Consider the following 24,382-nt stretch of genomic DNA (forward strand, 5'->3'; position numbering starts at 1 on the left):
TGCCACGTTTCTGCCACAACATTGTCACTGCCAACGCATGCAGCGCACATCTTTCACTACTGTCCGAGGGGCCCAGTTATGAGACCTTTCATTTGCTTTCGAAGCTCCCGCTCTTGATCGATTTCGGCACAGCTGCGGCTCGGCGACGTCACGTGGTTCTCTTCGGTTCAAGGGTCATATGAAACACACGCCGAACAAGCTACGGAATGGAGTAGTAAAGCTTTCGCTTTCAAAATATCCGACGATTGCGCTTCTCGCAAGGCGATTTTTGAGCGCAGCTCCTGCGTTACTCGAGCCGTATACGCGAGCGCAGAGACGCTCCCTCGGTTACGCCCACCAGGCCCCACTCGAGTTCCATCGTCGCCACAAGGGCGCAGGAGGGGCACCCGAAGGGGTAAACATGGTAAACATTGGAGCCAGTGGCTGCCGAATGTCCATGGGCCCTGGGTACTTTGGAGGCAATAGGGAACAAGCTTCTGCAGGTCTAAATGGTGCGGGACAGCAAGAGACAACGAAGCATTCGGTACCCGGATCTGACGGGAGCTCAGTAAAAGTGACCAGTGTGTGACGGTGTCTTGCTTTTATCTCTCTACGATCCCTAGTTACGGAAAATAAAAAAGGACAACAGCTCGTGGAAACCAAAATGTGGAGGGAAAAGTTTTTGTAACACTGTCCGAGTTGCGACCAGTGTACTTTGCATACACAGAAAATAATTTGAAAGTAGCTGCATTACTTTTCTGCCAAAAATTCAATGTAAAAGCAGCTTCATTACTTTTCCGAAGGAATTGTAATGCCATTATTTTGCGATTTTCGCGATTTGTGAGAAAGTAATTAGTATAGTAATTTCATTACTTTCCGAAAGCAATTTTTCCATGTATGTTGTTAGTGCTCATGGACCGTTTCCGGGCACTTTCCCTGACTTCTTGCAGCCAATGCAGTGTGGCGCGCTGCTGTGCTCGCCACCAAGCAAGGACAACAATCTCAAGCGTAGGCCACTATACAGCATCACCAATTGCGCACGATAGCATCACCTTCGCTGCATTCTGCTGAATCTATCCAAAACCACGCAGCTCGATTTATCTTCCATGGCTATTCTTCCTATATACTACTGTCCAGAGCACTAAAAACAAATGCAAATTTTGCAATCTAGAAACACGAGGTAAAATAGCCAGGCTCATTCCCTATCATAGTTCTACCATTTTCCAACTGATAACATCCTTATATCTCCCCCTCAATGCCACTAATTCCGGACTAGTCATTCGAAGTCTGTGTATCCCCCGCACTCGCCCACGTCATCGCATCACAACTTTTTTTTTTTTTCGCAAAGGGCCAAATAAGAATGGAATGATATGCCTCGGGCAAACAAACCTCTACTCCCCTATATATCTGCCCATTCTAAACTCGTTAAAAGGGGCATTATTAATTTATGCTTGAAGAATGCTCTGGAAAAGTCATGCCCCCACCTAATCAGCGAGAGCTTTCACGCTCAACTCGCAAGGTTCCATCAAGCAGGCTACCCAGCTGATATTTGTGTTTCTGTCGCCGAAGGCATACTAAAGAAGAAGCGCCAGGAAGGTCAACTGCCGTCCGTGCCTTCAGAAAGAAAAAAAGACAAAATTGCCGTTATTCCTTACATTCATTGCCTGTCCCACAATCTCAAGAAAATTGGGACAAAAGCTAATGTTCGTGTCGTTTTTTCTGCCCCTGAAAAACTAAGTGCGCTTTCCAAAAAAACTTTGCCCGCTGATAAACGTCCCCAAAAGCTGCAGTGCACCATTAACCACAGAAAGAAATTCGTGAAATGTACTGAAGGCATTGTTTATGACATCCCTCTCTCTTGCGGTAAGCGGTATGTTGGTCAGTCAGGTCGGTGCTTGAACGAGAGACTTCGCGAACACAAAAATAACTTGAGAACTTTTACTGGCAGTAATCTGGCTTTACACTGCAAGGAGTGTGGTTGTGTGCCATTTCTGGACAAGTGCTCGATCGTTGCCAGACACCGGGATCAGTTAACGCGAGAGATTATTGAAGCAGCTCGTATCGCTGCCTTGGACGATAAATGTGTAAGCAAGCCGTCTATCTCCCTGTCCCAAAAGAGAGCTGGCCTTCTTAAAGAAACGCTGAATCGTGCACATCCGTAGATCCTCATTCACCTGTTTTTCATTATCTTTCTGGGCGCATGCGCCTGTTTCCCCTCACGGATTACGTTCGTCTTGGCCCGCCCTGGTTTCTTTCAGTCGGAAGTTAGCGCCTGTGTTGGTGTCTGTCCTTTCTCTGTCCCTTTGTCCCGTTTTGCGCTTCTCTCACTTTCCATGGATCACCGTTACCGACTCGCCCAAGTTTCTACCCTTGTGATATGCCTGAAGAAACGGCACACCACTCCAGTGCGACGAATTTCAGGACCGCCATTGAAAACTTTTTCTCTGAAGCCGCCCACCTCATGTAAAAGGAATACTTATAGCGCAAAACTAAGAAAGGAGGAGGACAGAACACAAGACACGAAATAGCGCTACTCTCAACTAATTTTTATTGGCAGAAGAAACAGTCATTTTATACACTGATTCCATGTACAGAAGCTGTGCACATGCCAAGGAGGCTGTCGATCACACACCCTCGTCAGATAAGCCTATCTAAAGACTTGTACTCGTTAGAGTACGGCTTCACCGAAGGGCTACTGACGGACCTGCTCTTCCTGATGTGGAACGCCTCAATCAACACCCCGTTGACCTGTACCGTCGAACGCTCCTCCAGTACAATGAGGAGAGTGAAAACCTGGCTACGCTCAACGATGACAAACGACAGGCTGGACGGCCTGTGTATGATGAGTGTGCACCGAGAGCGTGTAATGAAGCACTGAAATGACTTTATCACCCGTGTCATCACGCAATTCGCCCAGAAAAATCCGAGGCGTCTTCAGTTGCCGTTCAAGGAAAGCTCACTGAGCGACTGCAGTTGCGTGTTTGTGAACATATTGTGCTGTGTGCTGGTCATCAATTTGGGTGAATCGAGAACCCGCATGCAGCAAGACTGAGCACTCTTCTCCACGATGTGATAGTATCTTTTTGCGTTTTTTTAATTAATTTTAATGGTTTGTGTTCGTTAATATTAACTCCAATGTATCTCTCCAAGCCACGCAGTAATTTGCTATTTGTAATTTTTCTTTCATGTGTGTATCTTACTTATTTATTTATAAAAAAATAAATAAATCTACTCCGAAAATAGTGCCTTTTTTGCTGCGAACATACCGCTGCCCCCCCCCCCCCCCCTCTCCGGCGCCAAACACCAACGCACCCCCGCGCAAAAAATTCTGCGGGCGCCCTTGGGCCTAGCCGAGCGAAGTCAACAACTAACTACGAACCGCCGCCAGGGTGCTCGAAAAAGAGAGAGAGAGAAGAAAACTTTATTGGCGCCAAAAATTGGTCGATTCAGCGGGACCCGGGTGTCTTCATGTTGAAGTTCCGAGTCTTCCAGGGGCGGTGCCCTTATTCCAGGGCCCCACTGAGTCTTGCTACCTCATACGCATGCTGGACCAGTCCTTTTTGGACCGATAGCACGCTGCTGGTGAGCAGGCTCTCCCACTGTTCCGCATTGGGCTCTTTTAGTTTATGGAATGAATAATTGTTTTTACACTCCCATGTAATATGGTATAAAGTGGGGGTGGCTCCACACCACTTGCATGTGTCCGCGTACTGGTTCGGAAACATAGGTTTTGCTCGAAAAAAAAGGGGGGGGGGGGGGGCGGCTCAGAAAGTCACGAGCCACGCGCACGTACTGATGGCCGTTCCTGCGCGCACGGCTTTTGTATGACGTTTTGTATGACGTTTTGTATGACGCTGTGACGCAACATTCGTTGCGTCACAGCGCCGAGCAGAAAAGATTGTTTAGTTTTATGGGGTTTAACGTCCCAAAGCGACTCCGGCTATGAGGGACGCCGTAGAGGAGAGCTCCACACAACTTCGACCGCCTGGGGTTCTTTAACGTGCTCTGACATCGCACAGTGCACAAGCCTCTAGCATCTCGCCTCCATCGAAATGCGACCGCCAAAGCCGGGATCGAATCCGCGTCCTTCGGGTCAGCAGCCGAGCGCCATAACCGCTGAGCCACCGCGCGGCGGCTAAGTAGAAAAGTTTTTTAAATTATTCAAACTGATGGATATTACATATCACTAACGGCCAGCTACGCATCTGTAATTACAACTAAGCGCCTAGGTGCATTGAGTAAAAATTTACAATAATCTAATTTAGTTACCAGCTGCGTCGTTAACGTGATTCACTTGTTTTCCGACGTCCCCCACCGCTTACACCGCAAAGAAAGCCTTTATACCTCAATTCTGACGGTAACTGCGCTGAAACACACCGTATACGGCCTGCGTGACAGCCTAAGTATGGCGTACCTTTTGGCCGCGCAAAAAAATGTAGAAGACAGCAAGAACGGATCTGTGACGTGACCGTGACGCCTGCGCCGCAGCATGTGGAAAAAGAGGAACAGCTTGGCACCTTCAATGCTCCACAACGCCTACCAATTGTCTGCTGTACGGTCAGGCTGGAATGCAACGCGAACACACATATGCCGTACTTTTGCACTTTGAAGCGAATGATAACGCGACAGCGTTAAGGAGCTCGTGTTGCAGAAAAGCCGGTGTCGGCAGCGTTGGCCATGAGCGAAAAATGGCGCATCTCGGTGGACACCTGAACCGCGCCGTAAGGGAAGGGATTTTCCTTCCCTTACGGCGCGGCACGGGTGTTCAGCGAAAATTATGAGACGCGTCATTTATTTTCCTTAAAACCAATTATCACTTCATTTTCCTTCCCTTACGGCCCGGTTCGGGTGTCCGCCGAGATATGTGAGACAGGCGTCGTTTCCTTAAATTGTCCAACGGGCCACGCGTCGCGCCGAACGGGTGATGGCGTTCCATGCACCCCTTGGCAACACGCTGTCGCGTCTCACTCTTAAAGAAGCTTAAGCGTCCTCCAAATTTTTTTTTACAAGCAAATTATGAATGTACAGGGTGTTTTACGTAACTTGAACTAAGGATTTAAAAAAAGTGGCGTACAGGAGCGGGTAGAAGCCAATGACGTTACCAGTCTTCTGGCGCTCCCCGGAGCACTTTTTAAAATTCCGATTGCATTTGAAGGCTTTAAGAAAGCAGCATCCATTTTTCTTCTGTAGCAACGTACCTCCTACGTGGCCCTTTTTTCCAGCATTTAAATATGAAAAAAGTGACTACGCTCACGCGTAAGATTCCAGCGCTTACAAATGTTTTGAACGAACGAATCATACCTGCCGCGGTGGCTCAGTGGTTAAGGCGCTCGTCTTCTAGTTGAGCCGGAGTAACCGGGTTCGAATCCGACCGCGGCGGCCGCATTTCGATGGAGGCGAAACGCAAAAGGCGCCCGTGTGCTGTGCGATGTCAGTGCACGTTAAAGATCCCCAGGTGGTCGAAACTATTCCGTACACCTCCACCCCTCTACAGCACCTCTTTTTTTCTCTCCGTCCTGTACACCTGCCCTCACGGCGCGTTTCCGGTGTTCACCGACATACGTGAGACAGTTACTGCGTCATTCTTCCCCCTCCCCCCCCCCCCAAAAAAAATTTCAACGAATCGTGCACGCTGACAATGCCAAAGTGAGCGACCGCGACTCAGTTCCAAGGGCTGCAAAATAATAAAAAAAAACACGAGGCTACGGCCGCCCACTTCGAGAAAATGCACGCGCAGGGTTCGTTCATTCAGAACGCGCTTGATTGCACTTCAATAATACAGCAGGGCAAGAGCGCAATCGTTTTTTTTTCCTATCTCGCGGGCTTTCCTTAAATGATGGAAAAGAGGAGGATGTTGCTATGGAAAAGTGGATCGGTTGTTTCGTAACCTCCTCTACACCTATAATGAAACGCACGTGACCCTAGAGTGAATAATAAAAATAGCAACCTAATTAAGCGAAATAAATATTTAAGTCTGACGAGCGCCAAGTGTCAGGTTTCACCCAGCTACAGTGCGCCACCTTTTTCAGAAAAACGCTTGGTTCAAGTTACTAGGAACACCCTGTATACCCAGGTAGCACCGAAACATTACAATAATGTTACATTTTTGTTATGGTCAAATGTTATTTCAATGTGCTTAGTCCTTTTTCTGCATAAGCATGCAGGCCTGCCGGTTGTGCTGGCACACAACTTACAACGCTTTGCAAGAACCAGCAGTGAGGGCGACACTTCAGTTCCACTATACAGCACAACATGCAACTCGTATACTTAACTCCGAAAGGATATCATGGAATCAAGCTTATATATCCATTACTAAAGGATTTCCCATGAGTGAGTGGCGAATGGATAATAACCAAAGTTTGCTGGCAAAATAATGGGGCCGTGCATGCAATCTATGGTGAGTACTAAGAGAGTGGTTGCAAAGCACTGCTAGTTGAAAAACATCTTTACCAGTGGGAAATGTTCTGGAAATCAGTGATCGAAATATATTTGTAATGTTGTTATATAGTTATGCCTCTAATATAACGTTTCGAAGATGACCATATTAAAACAATATTTCTTTAGAGCATTAATATAGCGTTTTCTATATAACACACAATGTTATATGTTAATTTTTAATGTTAATGTAACATTAGAGTGGAACATGTAACATTACTGCAACTGACACAACATTTTTACAACACTAATGTTCGGTGCTACCTTTCGCCCATGAACATGAATCGGGCTAGTTGAGTGCTGCAAATGAAAGTACACAAGTAGGATATTTTGTTTTGATGACAGGCACTGTTCGTGTTTCATTCCGGCCTGGGTTTTCTTCATGCATCAAATAACAGGATGCACTCTGCACTGAGCTGTGAAGTCAAAGCAGTGGCCTGTCAATAGCAAGCAAAAGCACTCAACAATGGCCTGTCAATAAAAAGCAAAAGCACTCAACAATTGAGAAAAGTGACCTCTGTATTGTACAAATTATACACATGGCTGGCAATTTACACAAGCAAGGCCAAATGCACTGTTGCAGAGAATGATGGAGGTACATGCAATTCAACAAGAAATGACACATTAAACAACAAACATGTACCTCTTCTCCTTGCATATGGTAGAGTTTTCTGCAACTTAGGAAAATAGTGTTTCTTCATTACACTAGCAACTGACATAATGCACAAAGAAAGAAGTATGGGAAATGAGCTATTTGCAGCTGAACAGCAGATAATTTATTTAAAAAAAAAGGCCAACATTGTTGTGTCAGCGTCATGGAAATGATGCACACATATGAATGCACATATGAATAGAATGAAGTAAATATAATTAAAGAAGAAGTTCATACCTGAACACGTTAATCACATTAAAAAGCATTCCCCTGAATACTCTGCAAATAAAATATGATTGACAGCACTTTACACACGTGTACATGTGCACACTCACACACAATAAAGGCTACCAATTCAAGCTTTTTTAGACACGCGACTACATCTGCAACTCCTTCTTAAGTAACTTTCTCCTACCCATACCAAATATAAAGATGGCATCCGCACTTAGACAAAGCTGGTCAGTGCAAAAAAACACAAGATGTATGCAAAGTTCAAAATAACAAAAGGGGGCAGGGGAGGGATAAGAGCAGCTACAGTGTGCTATTTGAAGTGCACAGATAATCAACCTTAGAGCTCCCTGAAAAGCTGCACAGTTATCAGTAACTCTCCATGTACGTTTTGCTGCGATTCACTTCATATCTTTTGAACAGCAAGAATGTGACGTGTGCTCACACCATGCTGCTTGCCAATATCTTTTCTTGGTGTGTGCATACATATGTGTATGTGCAGTCGTCCACACACCTGTCTAGAGTGCTCGAATGGCGCATCAGGGAGCCTACTTGTGTCATTTAAGAGTGGCCTAACTAGACCTCATCATGCTTGCTCATTCCAATGTATCATGTTCAACCTCTTATGTGTTTAAAAGCTATACTGGCCCACCAGGCAGTGGCGATTGTCATAAGTGCACAACAAAGCGCTCCGCTCGAGCACTCTAGACAGGTGTGTGTGTGGACTGTACATGCATGCACATATACAAACAGACACACACAAAAAGATTTCAACAAATGTTGTAAGAATCAAAACTGAATGTGGGCTGACCTTTAAAATTAAGCAAAAAAAAAAAGCAATTTCCATGCCAATTCTGTGTTTCTGAGTCTACATAAGATGTTGCAACACCATGAAATGGTGCCATGTGCAGCTCCGTGTATCTCTGATTATAATAACAGGAGAAAAAGAACAACCAAAAAGCTGGAATTCCACAGCTAAAATAATATTGGTGCTCCAGATGAAATGAAAACAATGCAGCACCTGAAGTAAACTATGCACATGGTAGCAGAAAAAATAAGAGCTTGTTTATGCAAACAAGCACACATAACATTTTTGGCAGCCCTTTGGCAGGATTAAAAACCATTTTCATCCATTGAACAGTCAACTACTTGATCACAAAAATAGTCTTACATTAGTGATGTGGACAATGGCAAAAAATTGCAGCAAGCAAAGCATTATAAATCAACCAATTCCAGAGTACAAGTAAATATTTCCATTAAAGTAATTTTTTTTCGCTAAGCTGCAAAGAAAACATTTTGCAGTTAAATGAACCTTTAAGGCCCCCGCTATCCATACTGCCCCTTTTGCATTATAAAAAACTAATATCAAGATGTTATTCCTTCTTCAGACAATGCAATTTATACCACCTGTCAAAGTTCAACAACCTTCTAGTAAGCAATCCCTGTTTTGGTAAGAGTTAAAAAAAAAAGCCCATGGGTTGATATGCACAAACAGGACAAAGAAAATAGTAACGAAAAACACCACAAACTAAAAAAGCACAATCATGGCATATACTTTGAGAGATGGTTCAACAAGTTTACACCAAACACATCCACAGTAGAGAAGCTGAATGCATAGACACAAAGCGAACCGTTTTGTTAAGACCCACCAGGGGAGGCAAGGTTCAGCACTGATGGTCATTCTAGATGAGGTCTAACAATCGAAGATGCGTTTCTATCCAAAGTACGGAATTTTTGGCAGTTTTGACTAAGAACTGGCCAAAACATTTTGCAGCAGAGAATGTTTCTCACTGCAAAAAATTAACACAGTGCAAGTTAATAAGGAATAATTACAATATACAGTTCTTGTAGATTCTTTGGAAAATGATGTCTTTGGTCCATGCAGTGAGGAGAAATGCATGTACAAATGACAACGAAGCAATGTTCTAAAAATATTTCTTGACATTTTGCACACCTTGTTCCATGAAATAAACATCCACATTAATTTGCTTCATACATTATTTATGCATTTCGCATGAATGGGTCAAGCCTTTGACACATAACAGGTTCAGGGGTTTAACAAAATAAATATTACTCCCAGAAAAACATGAAGGACCACTGCATGGGCCCACCACAACACTTCAAATGAAATAACGTAAAATGAAAATGTACATCAGGTAACACAAAAAGGCCTAAATAAAACAGCCAACAACACTCAAAACACCGGCAATGTTTCTCCTCCAATACCATAACCTTAGTATCTTAAAGGAGCTTAGATTGCAACACCACAGTAATTTGCAGCATAGATTCTATGTAATGATGCAGAGAATGTTTTAGAGATGATGATGATGCTCGGTTTTCATGGCACAAGGGCAATTTAAGAGAATTCTTTTAGTCACAATTGTCACATACAAGTAACACAAAATCCACATGTATGCAAAAAACACAAATTACGGCCAATAACTGTACCGCATTACCTCCCACCACACTTTCATCACTTGTGTGAATTCCCACAAGTAATTGTGACATTGGCTGGAGGCAAGTTTTAACACACTTATTACAAACAATAAAAGAAATATCACACAATTCTGCAACAGCTTGAACCAAACCTGCATAATGACTAAGAGGGGCCTTTACAGCAGAGTGTAGCCTCATTAAGAGCCTCGGAAAAAAGGCATCTACCAAATGTCAGCACTTTTCTGCTCATGCCACTACATTGCCAGGCAGTTCAAAAAGCAGGCATGAGAAGAATGTTGCTAAAATCTGGTCAGTCAATAAAAATCAGAGCAAGAATACGTCAACCTTGATAGACGGTCACACAGGTAAGATGTCAAAAAGGTCGCAGATGCCTTCATCCTCATCAAGGTTGAAGAAGTAGTCACGCTCACTTAGTGGTGGACTAAGGCACAGGAATGGCGAAGTTGGGGACACTGCAAAAAGAAAAGAGAAAATCCCACCTCTTTAAATTACACAGCAGTTAAAAAAAGCAAAATTCCTACCACAATATGAACTTTTTATCTTTGAAACATCAAGCCCTGTGTGGGGGGAAAAAAAAAAAGACCGGCATGCATAGGACCTTTTCCACACCATGCTAGATGTTTCAAAGACGAAGAGCCACCTAGCCTCATTTCTTGCTTAATCTTACCTCACTTACTGATTGACATAATGAGGGTACAGCTTTGAAGTGTTTGCTATATTGTTGAAAGAGATTTGCCAGTTACAACCAGAGGTGAAAAGTAAAAACAAGAAATCTGAGTACAAAATTTATTATTTTACCCATAGTGATTCAAGTGGCTGCATGTGCCAAAGGAACTGAACTAATGATCAGCCATAGAAGGTATTGTTTCCCCCTAGGTTCAGCCAGAGCCGTCTTCACTCCTTCACCACTGGGTGTCTCACGTAATGTGTGGCCAATAAATGTAGCCCTGGCTGCCTTGCAGGGAACATTTCTCGCCACACACAGAGACATGGTTCCTCCCAGGTGGCATATCATGAAGGCATTTTCACTGGAACCGCACTTTGACCCATTGCCTCGAATGCTTTAGCTATATGCCATTGGCACCAGCTCCAGGAAATTCAAGGATGGTCCAATGCTGAATCTTACTTTCAATGATGAATTCAGGAATGAAGGCCTACCAGTTTGGGTCACCTAAGCTGCCTCGCAACTTTTCTGAGAAAATTCGTTTACAATGACAGGGCGGGGTATACAGGCTGTAGTTAAGAGTACTGCAGGTTTATCTTAGCCAAAGCAGATAAATGTGAGCCATCATTTGGCACACCTTGAGCACACCTCCCCTTCAGCACTTTATATCTTTAATCCGGGACAAACCTGACTGCGTTTTCTCAATTGAGGCCGGTGCGTAATCTGCCGGCCATTCCGTATTCCACACATTCCACCATCACCACACAGAATACAAGCCCGGTGACCGTGTATGAGTGTGAACACCAATTCGGCACTTTGAACTCAGTGAAGCACTTTTTGCTCTCTCATTGTTTATTTTGCACTGTCTGTGCTTTTGTTGACCTTATTTTTAATTAAAGCATCCGGCCGATGCTTCTTTAAAGGAGGAAGAGGGGATCGAAGGTGAACTTTTCTATTTTTCGACTTATGGCGATGAAATTTGGCAGACTGACTTGAAACAGCATCAAACAGTCAGATATAAAATTTCAGACATCATCAGTAGGTTCCGTTTTTAATACTGTTTACATGTTGTTCACATGATGCTTGCTTGTGGAAAGCCTAGAATGGCAACAAAATGGCCTACAGATCTGTAAATGCTTTCAATATTTTCTAACAAGTGTGGTGTAAATTAAAAAAAAATTCCTCTGCTCTCTTTTTTTTAAAGGACACAATATGCACCTTCTCTTAATGTGCAGAATGTATCATGCTCTAATTACAATGTAATAAGAACATGTGAGCCTAAACTGTAAATCTGAGACTGTCTCGATGAAAACCACATTTTAGTGGTTACAACAAAAATAATATGGTAAAAATCCATGCACCCATTACTATGCCACGCTTTCCACAAGCAAGGTATTAAGCTCAAAACTAACTTTCTAGAAAACCAGCCTGAAAGTTCTAAACTAACACACACTGTCCATGTGTAGGTGCCGATAAATAAATTTATTTGGAGCGCTTAGAGTTCATTTTTGGGTGAAATATTTCAGTACAACATAGAGCATTGCAGAAACCAAAAAGTGTACTTTTCAAAAAATCAACTTTTTTCGTAATTTTGCAATTTGACCCCAAATCCCTTTTAAAGGAGATGCGAAACACTGCTTGAACGGATACCGGCTATACTTCAGATGGATTCTTTATGTCACACAGATGCTGACTCAAAAAGAATTATATTAATCGACACATAGGAACAGGAGTTATTCAATGAAGAAATGTCAAAATACTGCAACGGATATTCTTGGTGAAGACGAGGTGAACAAAGTGTCTCGGAGGTGCGCGTGCTCTGGGCTTGGGTGCTCTGTACTGTGCTCTGTGCGAGCCCTGTGCTCTTGACCTGTCTGCGGTGGCCAGGGCGTTCTTGCGTCGTTCCCGTCTTGGACCACGTAACATCTTTGGTGGAGGTGCGGGGTATCAAAGGTGCGAGGGCCTCCAGTTCACGTCGGATGATCTGGGTGACTGAATTGGTGACGACAGGGGCATCCGAGGGTGCGTGGGATGGCGATCACTGGTCCTCACAAGATGTTGTGGCCGTGTTAGGAAGGCAAGAAAACGATTGCGGAATGCGGCGGCCTTTCACTCGCTCAAATTTACGGCACTCTTTAATGATGGAGTCAATTGTGGCACAGTCTTTACAAACAAGCAAGTTGAAAGCATCGTCGTCTGCAATGCCTTTGAGCACGTGGCCCACCTTATGGTCTCACTCATGGCAGCGTCGACCTTGTGGCAAAGAGCCATGATGTCCTGAATGTAGGCCACGTAGCTTTCTGTCGAAGGTTGTGGATGACAGCAGTGGATGACCAGGACCGTGAGAAGACGGCGTTTGTGACAACTTATGGGCTGTATCAGTTCAAAGTTATGCCTTTTGGCTTATGCAACGCACCGGACACCTTCGAGCGTATCATGGACGCCCTTCTGCATGGATTCAAATGGTCCACGTGCCTCTGCTATCTCGACGACGTCATTGTCTTCTCTCCCAGCTTTTCCTCTCAACTTGATGACCTTTCCAAGAATCTTTCCCTGTTCCGTCATGCCGGCCTGCAGCTCAACTCTTCCAAATGCCGTTTCGCGCGTCGCCAGGTCAGAATCTTAGGCCATGTCGTCGATGCCACGGCCCTGACCCAGCTAAGACTCAAGCCATGAAAGACTTCTCGGTGCCGCGTTTCTGCAACGACGTGCGGAGCTTCTTGGGACTGTGCTCCTACTTCCGCCGATTCGTGCCCGGCTTTGCCGACATCGCCCGCCCCCTCAGTGATCTGCTAAAAAAGGGTATGACTTTCACCTGGGGACCCCTACAAGAAAACGCCTTTGCCGCTATAAACTCGAAGCTCACCACCTCGCCCATTTTGGCACACTTCGATGCAGCCGCTTTCACTGAGGTCCGCACTGACGCCAGCGGTCACGGAATCAGCGCTGTCCTTCCTCAGCGGCAATCTGGGTCTGACTGTGTCATTGCCTACGCCAGCCGCCTCCTATCTACATCAGAGCGCAATTACTCCATCACGGATGCGAGTGCTTGGCCCCTGTGTGGGCCATTGGAAAATTTCGCCCGTATTTGTACGGCCGCCCTTTTATGGTTGTCACCGACCACCATGCACTCTGCTGGCTCTCCTCATTGAAAGATCCTACTGGCCGGCTACGTCGCTAGGCTTTACGCCTACAAGACTACGACTACACCGTAGTCTATAAGTCCGGTCGGCTACACACCGATGCTGATTGCCTCTCCCGATATCCCGTTGACTCTTCTGACCATTCTGGCAGTGACTGCACCGCTGACCTGTTCTCGCTCTCTGATATTACTCACGTTGGCGATGAGCAGCGACGGGATATAGAGCTCCGCTCTATTATTGACCGCCTCAACTCCTCCCCATCTGACCCTGCTCTGCGCCGGTTTGTGCTGCATCATGACACTATACCCCAGAAGCCTGAACCCTGCCGGCCCCGACCTCCTGCTCGTTGTGCCAAAGCACCTGCGCACCGATGTCCTCCACGGGCTCCATGACCTCCCCACTGCTGGACATCTGGCTGTCTCGCGTACTTATGCCCGCGTGCGTCGTCGCTTCTTTAGGCCCCGCCTCTACCAGTCCATACACTGCTATGTTCGTGCCTGCGACCAGTGCCAGCGCCGGAAACGTCCTGCCACTCTCTTAGCGGGTATGCTCCAACCTGTTGATGTGCCCCCTGAACCTTTCTATCGTGTTGGCTTGGATCTTTTGGGTCCGTTTCCCGAGTCCACCTCCAGAAACAAATGGATTGCCATTGCCACCGATTATGCCACTCGCTACGCAATCGCATGGGCCCTCCCCGCCAGTACTGCTACTGACGTTCCCGACTTTCTTCTGTACAACCTCATCCTACGTCATGGCGCACCCCACCAACTTCTCACCGACCGCGGCCGTTGCTTTCTCTCTAAAGTTGTCGACGACATTTTTCGTTCCTGCTCGACTAAACATAAGCTGACCACCGCCTATCAGCCCCAAACCAACGGCCTCACAGAGCGCCTCAACCGCACTCTCACGGATATGCTCGCAATGTACGTTTCCCCGGACCATAGGGACTGGGACACTGCCCTTCCATAAGTGACTTTCGCCTACAATTCTTCCCATCATGACACTGACGGTTACTCACCGTTCTACCTTTTGTACGGCTGTGAGCCCCAATTACCATTGGACACGCTGCTTCCGACATCTCCTTCACCGACTTCTGAATATGCACACAACGCAATTGCCCGGGCCGACCACGCCTGCCAGCTTGCTAGATACTGACTACAAGCATCGCAGGCCTCACAGCAGGACCACTATGACCGCCGCCATCGCATGGTAACTTTCTCCCCTGGAGCCCTCGTCTTGCTTTGGTTGCCATCACACCACGTCGGGCTTTGCGAAAAACTTCTGTCCCGGTATGTTGGCCCATACCATGTGCTCCGCCAGGTCACCGCTGTCACCTACGAGATCATGCTGGCCTTCCCGGAGACCACCTCCCGTGCACCTCAGCGAGACGTTGTTCACTTCTCTCGCCTCAAGCCCTACCTCTCGCCATCCGTTGCTACGCCCTAACCTACACAGAGACGGTGTTTTTGCGACCGTGGACCGTGCAACGGATATTCTTGGCGAAGACGAGGTGAATGAAGTGTCTCAGAGGTGCGCATGCTCCGGGCTTGGGTGCTCTGTGCTGTGCTCTGTGTGGGTCCTGTTCTCTTGACCTGTCTGCTGTGCCCGGGGCGTTCTCGCGTAGTTCCCGCCTTGGACCACGTAACAATACAACCAAACAAAATGCTGCCCTCAACTCGATTTTCCCGGGCCTTCCCATTCCCTTTTCACTCTCCCAATGACTACACGAGGCGGGACCAATCAAAACAGCCTATCTGAACACGTCGCGGAAGTTTGCATACCATGGTTGCCTAATCGCTGTAACTTGCTCTTGCCAAGGCTGGTAGCGTTGTTTTCATGGTTACAAAAACCACGTGAATGCCCAGCTGACCTAGCGATGGTTCATCGTTAAGTCGATGGTGTAGAAGGGAACACTGATCAGCAATGTTCCCTGACTTATGGATCTGAACTCGAGCGCAGATACTGCAACGGAGTGACGGTCTGCGCAAGCACGTACCGCTACTGCTACACCGCGTACCATGGCCAGCCACTACGAACGCGCCGATTGGTCACGGCAAGCAAGGCACGCGCGCTGCTGATGGGAACGTGCCGCCATCTGGCACCACCACCCGGTGATCCTCCACAAGCTGACAATGTGCATTGCTAAATGCGAAATGAACGGCATTTTTCTTTGCATCCTTCCTTAGGACCAAAACGAAGGCTTGTAGAGTGTAATGACTTGATCAGATCGATTCCGCAAAGCCGTTCTCAGATACACAGAGAGTAGCCAGCCATAAGTGCCGTGTGCTAGATCATAGGATGTGTACAGAGGGGCGCAAAGTCCTTCAATGCAACAAAATAGCCAGAGCCTCTGGTGGTGTATTTTTGTTTTACTTGCTTTACAGTGCTTTTATCTAAGGCAAAAACAAGTTGGTTTTGTTGACGTAATATAAAACACAAAAACTTGACAAAATGTATCTCTATCTACTAACACAATTTGAGTATATTTACTGTTTGTCCAATCATCAAGCTCCCGCCCAATGACGTCATATCCACTGCTAAGAACCACCACTGTATGGTGACACCGTCAACGCCATGAATTTGTTTTTGCGAGCTAATTAAAATATTAAAAACTGGAGTATGCACAGTACATTGCATAGAATGAGTTATAGCATCACTATAACTCATTCTATGCAACCAACATGCAAAACAATGCACTGATTGCGTCTTTTGGGGCCCCTTTAAGTGGGAAGTAATGCCGCGAAAATGTTGTACTGTTTGTTCGTGTTCAGAACAGCTGGCACACGGGGTTTTTTGCTACACAAGATGCGAACAGCGTTACCTCGAAGGATTGCAGCCTCGGGTAACTATATCAACATTGTTCTGGGTTGTTGTCGCTTTTAGTGCCTTATCTCGAAGGTACCACTTCTTCGCTGACCTCTGAGCACATTTGTAGCTATCACCGCTGCCGAGTTCTTCAGTTTATTTATGGGCACAAGTCAGCACAATAACGAGTTTGTTTCAGTGCAACATTAATGATGATGATTATGGATTTTTATGGTGCAAGGGAATCTATGGCCAAAGAGTGCCATGGTGCAGGGTATTTCGATTACTCAAGGGTCAAAGACCCATTTTCTAAGATCCATTTTCCATTTCACCCCTGATAAGCCGAGCACCAGGCCAAGGGAAAGCTAGTACCCATATATCACCGGTGGGTACCCGGCAGCACTGGGGATCGAACCCTGCACCTCCCGCATGCAGTGCAACATTAATCTGCTCGACTGTTTTTCCACGGCACTGTTGCCACCTTGTGATAATATTTAACTAAATTACAGCACAAATACTTCCTTTCATGTCTCCTCTTATAGTCTCACAGCGAAACAAATCAAAGTTTGATAAAACGACGAGAGATTTGGTTTACAAAAGCATTGAAATTGTCGTTGTTAGTGACTTTGAACGCAAATTTCGCCATCGTACAAGCGAATTCCTACTGTTTTTGATGAAATTGCTATTACTCGTTTATGCTTTAAAAATAATAAAAATTGCAATCTACACAGAAGAAAAGATGGGCGCTGACTGCGCCACCCGTGTGTGCTCTTTTTTGTACATAAAAATGGCAGCAAACCTCAAAGGAGACCCTCCAACCAATGTCTTCAACCAATTGTCATGACGTCATGGGTTTGCAAGCGAAAATTAGATACCTACTCTGGTTTCCGGGAAAGCCTCATTATGTGCCCCGCTTCGTCACACATTATATATATATATATATATATATATATATATATATATATATATATATATATATATATATATATATATATATATATATATATATATATATATATATACAGACAAGGTAAAGGAAATGAGGGGCTCGTTTGATAAATATATAAAAGCCAACAGTCACAGAAACCAAGGTGCATAGGGAAATGTTTTTTTTTTTATTTGTAGTGCTGATTAGTGGGAGAATAATACTTTGGTTAGTCTGTCGGCTAAAGAAAACTATTTGCAAAGCAGCAGGAAAAACAACCATGCCGCCGGTGGGATCCGAACCCACGACCTCCGAATATCGCGTCCGGTGTTCTATCAACTGAACTACGGCGACGGCTATATATATATATATATAATGCTCTGTATTTATAGCGCTGCTTCGGAGTGCTTTTCTGATTTAAATATGCGACTTTAGGCAGCGTAGTGCAGGAGGTGCAACTAGGTGTGACCCATACCGAGAAGAAAGGTGGTTGGGGAACGATTGACACATGTGAAACTGGTTCAGAAGCAAAACTGGATGATTTCGCCAGCCAGGCCATGGACCTATTACAGCACGTTCTTTACACCATGGAGATGTCTATTCTGGAGTATGAGGACTTAGAAACCTGTGAGCTTCTTTCTGCAGAGAGGGTGCACACACAACTACCTGCGTACAGTCGACAGCACCAGCACTGATTACAACGTGAACATTTTGGAAGAGATCTGCCTGGTCAGGAGGAGAATTAGAAAGAAAAGAGTGACGCACGACCAAAGATTCATAAGAAAACTGACGTTTTGATGCTGATCGGACACATTCTGGGTTCACTAGTTGGGAGTCAGGGGCGTGCTTTTTAACTCACTTGCGAGCCATTGTTCGCGGTTCGTCGCGATACAGGTCAAGAAAGTAGCGGCGAATGACCCATCTCGCTTCGACCAGTTCTCAGGACGTCGCAGTTGCAGTGCAGCAGAGGCTAAGCAGGAGAAGGAAGGAGAAGGAATCTCTCCCTTTCCTGTTGGCAGTGGCACTGATATGGATAGCTGTCCGTTAGTATGGTGTGAAATCGCGGCTGACTGGCAAGTGCCTCACTGGAAGGGGGTTAACCGCGACGTCAAGACAATGTCTGTGCCATTGGTTGGAGAGCCTCCTTTGAGGTGTATTTGCGGCTGTCATCTTGAGCTGTCATCACCTGAGTCATTGCACCCCTGCGTTGGGGAAGGAACAACGCTGTTCTGAATTATCCACATCGTCGTGAATGGGGGGTCATCTTCCTGCGAGTCACCTGTGTTTTGGTGCAAACAATGCCTTATCGTGGGGTGGGGTGGGGGGAGCTTTTGGGTGTCACCTCGCATCCCACTTCCTTCCATGGGTCGAGCAAAGGCCGAGCCAAAAAGAAAAGCAGAAATGCTTTAGAAATACAGCCAAAGCAAGGAAAAAGGAAAGAAAGTCTGCCCATGTTCCGAGAAAAACCTGCATGCACGAACACAGACAAACAAGAGGCTGGTGGTAGAGTGTAGTAGTGGCAAAACAGTTTAATGCCAGAAGGCACCCCGTCGCATTAGTTATATTTGGTGCAAATTTCAAATCCCCGCAGAAAATACATACACAACTTTCAGAGCCTGTAAAATGTAAATACTAGGTTCGATATGGATAAAAAGTGTGGCTTAACAATCAAGAAACCGAAAGGGAGAAATGGTGCCAATGAAATTTTTATATTAGCGTATTTTTTTTACGAGATGGCAGAAAAGATTGACATATCTAAAAGCACAATTTTTGTGTATATTTACCTCTGATTTGCAAAAATAATGAAACTTAAAAAACAAAATCTGTTCGCAACATTTTATCTATTCACTAAAGAAGAAAATGCTGCCACAAACCACATGAAAATCAAACCACATTTCGGCACGCTATAGCTTCTGAAATTTCCCATGTATTTCCTGTGGATGCTGTCACTTGTGAACTCTCTTAAACCTAAGAGCTGCCCAATCACCCAACAAAATAGAAAAACAGGCCAAACTTATTGCCTATCCCATTTGTTGTAGGCAAGATAAGACAAGGCGAAAGCCCTGTATCCATTTTACAGGAAATTGATGTGGTGAAAAACGCAGTAATGCTGACAATTTAACAAAGAAGCGAGAGGCTGTGTTTTACACAGCGCTGCCATGTTGGCTGTTCATCTCATTGCAGTCCTTAAGCATATGTTATGGGATCCTACACTATGTGTGTGATGTCACCGTCTGGATTCTATGACACTTTGCACCACACCCAAGCCACCGGTGCCTCTTCTGGCAGTTTCGAAAATGACGAAACTCGATATACAAGCCTTATGCTGCGTATTGCTCCAGAACGAATGATACGTGCAGCAGGATCCATATATGCACGACAAACAGTTTTAACGCGAGAGTGTTAAGGAGCTAAAGTTGCAGAAAATCCGGCGGCTTCGTCGGCATCATTGACCGCGAGTGAAAAATCCACAAAAAATCCCCAGAGGAGCAACCTAGGAGGCAGGTGAGCCACCTAGGTCATGTAACCTTGTGGAATCACCACAACCTGCACACCAGATTGTGAGAAAACAGCGCACCATGGCAGGGGGCAGTTAAATTAATGATTGGTCGCGAGAGGTTGCTTGGGAAGAGCAGCCTGGGTCGCACAAGCCCCACTGATGGCAAACTGCCATTGCAGGGGCCAGTGGTGCACCGTTTAATCGCAGCACCACTGTGCCGGGGAGGGGCATGAGGACTCCCAGAGACCTTTGAATGTGAAGTATTCTGCATATGTGAGCATCAACCCATTTAGCTATCGCATTATACCCTTAAGGCGGAGCTTAAGTGTCCCCTCCAATTTTATTCTTGCATCATTTATAATGGGCAATTTTTAGCTTTTGGTTTCTGAGCACCGGGCTTTGCTATGATATCAGAACTGGAAAGAGCAGCAACCCTGTCCACATGAACGCCAAAAGTTGAGGCACATGCGTTACCATAAGGCGCTTCTGGGTGACAGTCACATATCCACTGGAAGCGAAGGGAAGAATATGGCCATTACACATCTCATGCCAATATTTGCATCAAAATATCTGAATTGGTAGTCCATATAATGCCATGGCAACCCTGTAGTATTCTGAATGTGAATCTGTGATTTTGTTGGCTGTGGCCCTCACTTGTTTCAGTTTCAGAATATCTCGCAATGGAAAGCCTTTGACAACACATATCACTTTCAACACTCCTCTAGTTGTCGCTGAGCTGGAAAAACTAGGGCTTTGCTTGTTTCACTCATAGAACTGCCCCTCAAACCATTAAGAACAATTTGAAAAATTTCTTGAAATTAACCTAAAAGTTGGAAGCAGTTGTAATGCAACAGTGCTAATCAAGTCACTTCATCATTTTGGATATGACAATGTGCAGATTCAATGATGGGCCTCTTCGATATACCACATTCGAGCAGCCCCCTGGCTGCCAGAAAATTTGCCCCTGACAGGAAAGTGCATCATGGTCATATGGTCTTGCATCCACTGGAACAAGCTGGCCGACAATCACGGCGGCAAGCCAGCCACGGATCATAGATGGCAGATGCTCTCCATAGCTTCGCGTTTTGCTATGCCTCGTTGCTATGCATGCATACAGCAGAAATAGGCTGCTTGGGATCAAAAACAATGACTTGAAGTTACTGAGGGCTGCCGCACACCGCAAAAAAAACAACTGATAGTGCTCACACCCGTATACATTGGTGAAAACAACACAAGCGTGTGCCTTCAGTGCACCGCGTGCTGTGTAAGCTTCGAGAAATCCTCAAAAGCATGCGATGAGCAATCGCAAATCTAACGTCTTTCAGTCAACATCACATCGGAGGGGAAAGCTGTCCGAGCGATGCTTATCAAACGACACGCCGTACTCTTGGATTATCGCATGTTTGTTTACTATGCAGTAAGTACAACTAGTATGACTGCAGACGATCCACCCTGCACGGTGACTGACTTTGCTGTGGTCATTGCGATCTCTATGTTCGTGAACTGCTTCCTGTGGGCTATAACAGGGCTAGCACTCAAATGAAAGGCGCTACAATCCGGCCTTGCGTGTCGGCAGCGTGTTCTTGCACGATGATTCACGCTGGGAAATTCTCTTATCTTTTTAAAGAGCCAAATGAGAGGAGAGGCATGCATACGGTACTTCTCAGATATTGTAAGCATTTGCGGCAGAAGGCCCGGGCATCAAGCTGTACGGCAGTCGGCGAAGACCTTATCAGCACTCGCCTCGGATGTTTTAAGTGACAACTCTGTGCCTATATACCATATTTTCAGATAGTAAGTACACTCGAATGTGAGTCGACCCCCCATCTCACATTTAAGAAAAAAAAAAAAAAAATCTTGGAGGTCGTTTCAGATCAGCCTTTAATAATAGCATGCGATAGCATTACCCTGCGGCCGCCGCTTATTGCCAGCCGCTATCAGCTGCCACAGCTGGAACAGCTGGAACAGCTGAAACTTTTGCCTGGCTGCAGCTGCCACACCTGTATCACCCGTCGAACTTGCGGCCCGGTGCGCAGAATGACAGCCATCTTGAATGTAGCCATGAATGAGAGCCGGTTGCTTACCGCACCCGGAGCACAAAAGACTGACGAAGCACTACATTAAAAACTTGTGAAATGCAGCCAGCAGTAATCAAATGCGTCAGAACAAAAGAGAACTGCACGTGAGCGGTGTTGACTCTTCCTTCGGCTACCGACACTCCCCGGCGCCCTGCCGTTCCGAGTGGCGGTGCCACTGCGATTGGAACAGCGACCCTTCCTTCAACTACTGACGTTCCCTTAAGCACTGAGTGCGCAGTTGAAAGTAAAAAACTTGGAGGACGACCATTAAGAGTAGAACGCAAATGTGTCATTGGCCGCCGCTGCCAGCAGCCGCAATCTGCAGCCACATGTGGGGAGAGGGGGCGCCGGTATGCTGTTTATCACCAGCCGCCATCGGCAGCCACACATGGGGAAGGGATGCTGGTTCTACGCGTTGACATAGCAGCTGCCACGGAGGAAGACTATAAGGAGTGGAAACTCCGCCGTCTGCGGTGACCAGAAAAGGTCACAAGCCCGCGGCGCCACTATCCTGCTGGCGGCGCCTGGTGGCCTGGAAATAAACTACTGCATTTCAGTTGCCAAGGTAACCGGTCGAACATGTTGCTCCCGTTCGGCCGCGCGCGCCTGACCTCTACTGAGGGCACTCTCGCGCGCTTCTTTACCACTGGTAGCCCGAAGAGGAACTGCTGCTACGCTTCGACCATTTGAGCATAGTAAAAAATAAAACGCGTTCTTTTCCATGACCGCTATAAGATGATCTGTAGCTTCTGGTTGTACGCAGGGCTTTTGTTTGACACCTGCGCGATGACTATGATTGGATGGGTATAAGCGCTGCTGGCATTCGTCGAAGGCAAACATGCCTTCACATTTGTCGAGTATGTGACCACGCTAAGTTCCATCTGCTGGAGGAGAATGCGGGCGTCGTGCGGCGCAGCGTTTATGACTACACGTCAGCTGAGAAGGCAACAAGCGGCAACAACTTCTCACCTTGCTCACCTTCTCCCTGCAACACTTGTAACCGCTTTTGCAATTTCGAACAAAACACCTGCGTCCCATCTTAACTACCAAATTCCGAAGGAGGCCGCACTGCGCGTAGCAGCGCTGTTAGTATTACGGCCCTCGAACAGGCACCGACAAGAACTGTTGCTGTTTGACTTAAGGGCGCAGAAATACAACTTCCCGGCGTGCCCGCTGAAGCAAACACCCGTGTCGTCTGCTTGTCGTCTGCTTTGAGCGCGCGCCGCTGGAGCCACCTACCCGGGCGCTGCATTTTTTTTTTCCCTGCTGCTTCTACGAGGCGCCGCCACTGCATGCGCCCCCGTCGGCGCATACAAATGTGACTTTATCTGGTCGCCTGCGCTCCCTCGCACTGACGGGAGTTTCACCTCCTATATAGTCTTGCTCCGTGGCAGCTGCTCAAGATGAGCACCAAGAACGATGCGACGGAGCCGCACAGCAAAAATGCAACCACACTGCATGCCCGATATCTCGTTTGTCTTGCCTTTATGGTGCCATGCTTTGGTTTCGATCGTAAGTCAACCCCTCCCCTTCGGATTTTCAAATTTTGAAAAATAAGTCCACTTACAATCGTGTAAATACGGTATATGCCCGAACAGATGCCTTGAGCAATGTGCTCGTGAGGGCTTTTAATAAAGGATATGTTTCAATCAATCAAGCATTTCTCAAAGCACATCCACCTTTCCATTGCGCAGAATGCAATGAAGACCATACGCTCTTGTATCGTGCTTAACTAACACCTCGCCAAACATGTTCAGCACACGCACATGTACGTGCGTCTAAGCGCGTACTCGGAGCTGGAACCTGCGGCCACTCTCGTGAAAGGCCTAGAACATCATCGAAATATCAACCTGGCGCACGAAATTAACAGCCGAAATATTTTGCGAATCAGAACTATGCGATCGTAATATGAAGCGAGCATTTGTGCTAGTGAGGTGGTGAGACAATGGAACTGCGACCACATACACGTACACAAAACTATAATAAACTGCGAGAGCTATCACAAAAGGCACCATTGCAGACGACACAGATGATATGCACCGTGGTCTAGTCGAAACAAGCACCTGCACTGCGCAAAACATCACATGAAGGATCGTGGTCCTTTTAGTCCATATAAAAATGGTTGCGTGCGCTTCCTACTACCGTACCACCTCTCCATCGTCTGCTAGTAGCCCGAGCACTGCCAGCACAAAATCGTCTTGGCGAGTCTGGCTTCCCGCTGGCAGCCCGAAACCGCCTAACCAGAGGAAAACGAATGCGCTCTGGGTAGCCACCGGAAGCGTGCAGAGCAGCCCGAGAAAATCAAGCGCCTGGCTCCGCGCTCTGGCAACCCGCGAGCAGCCAGAGGCGGATACAGCAGAAAAAATGAAAGAAGTCACACATGCATGCACAATGCAGACTTTTTAAGACTGTGATTAAACTTGATTAAAGCCATACGACAGGCTTTGGAAATATCAAATGTGGTTGGATAGTCTTGAGACCGACCTCATATATTATTGTACGGTTGATCACTGAAA

The 24,382-nt window shown here is 46.3% G+C and overlaps 1 protein-coding gene across 2 annotated transcripts in view; it reads right to left on the reverse strand.

Annotated features, from left to right (window-relative positions):
- Positions 1 to 6,915: 6,915 nt before the first annotated feature.
- Positions 6,916 to 24,382, reverse strand: part of LOC144113416 (transcription factor E2F5-like) — a 57,203-nt gene continuing 39,736 nt past the window's right edge. For both annotated transcript variants that reach the window (XM_077646484.1, XM_077646483.1), the window contains exon 9: positions 6,916 to 10,203. In XM_077646484.1, coding sequence (XP_077502610.1) covers positions 10,088 to 10,203 — 116 coding nt within the window. In that variant the 3' untranslated portion in view covers positions 6,916 to 10,087. The remainder of the gene's footprint in view (positions 10,204 to 24,382) is intronic.

The sequence above is a fragment of the Amblyomma americanum genome, chromosome 1, assembly GCF_052857255.1.
Source record: "Amblyomma americanum isolate KBUSLIRL-KWMA chromosome 1, ASM5285725v1, whole genome shotgun sequence".
In the NCBI taxonomy this organism is placed as follows: domain Eukaryota; kingdom Metazoa; phylum Arthropoda; class Arachnida; order Ixodida; family Ixodidae; genus Amblyomma; species Amblyomma americanum.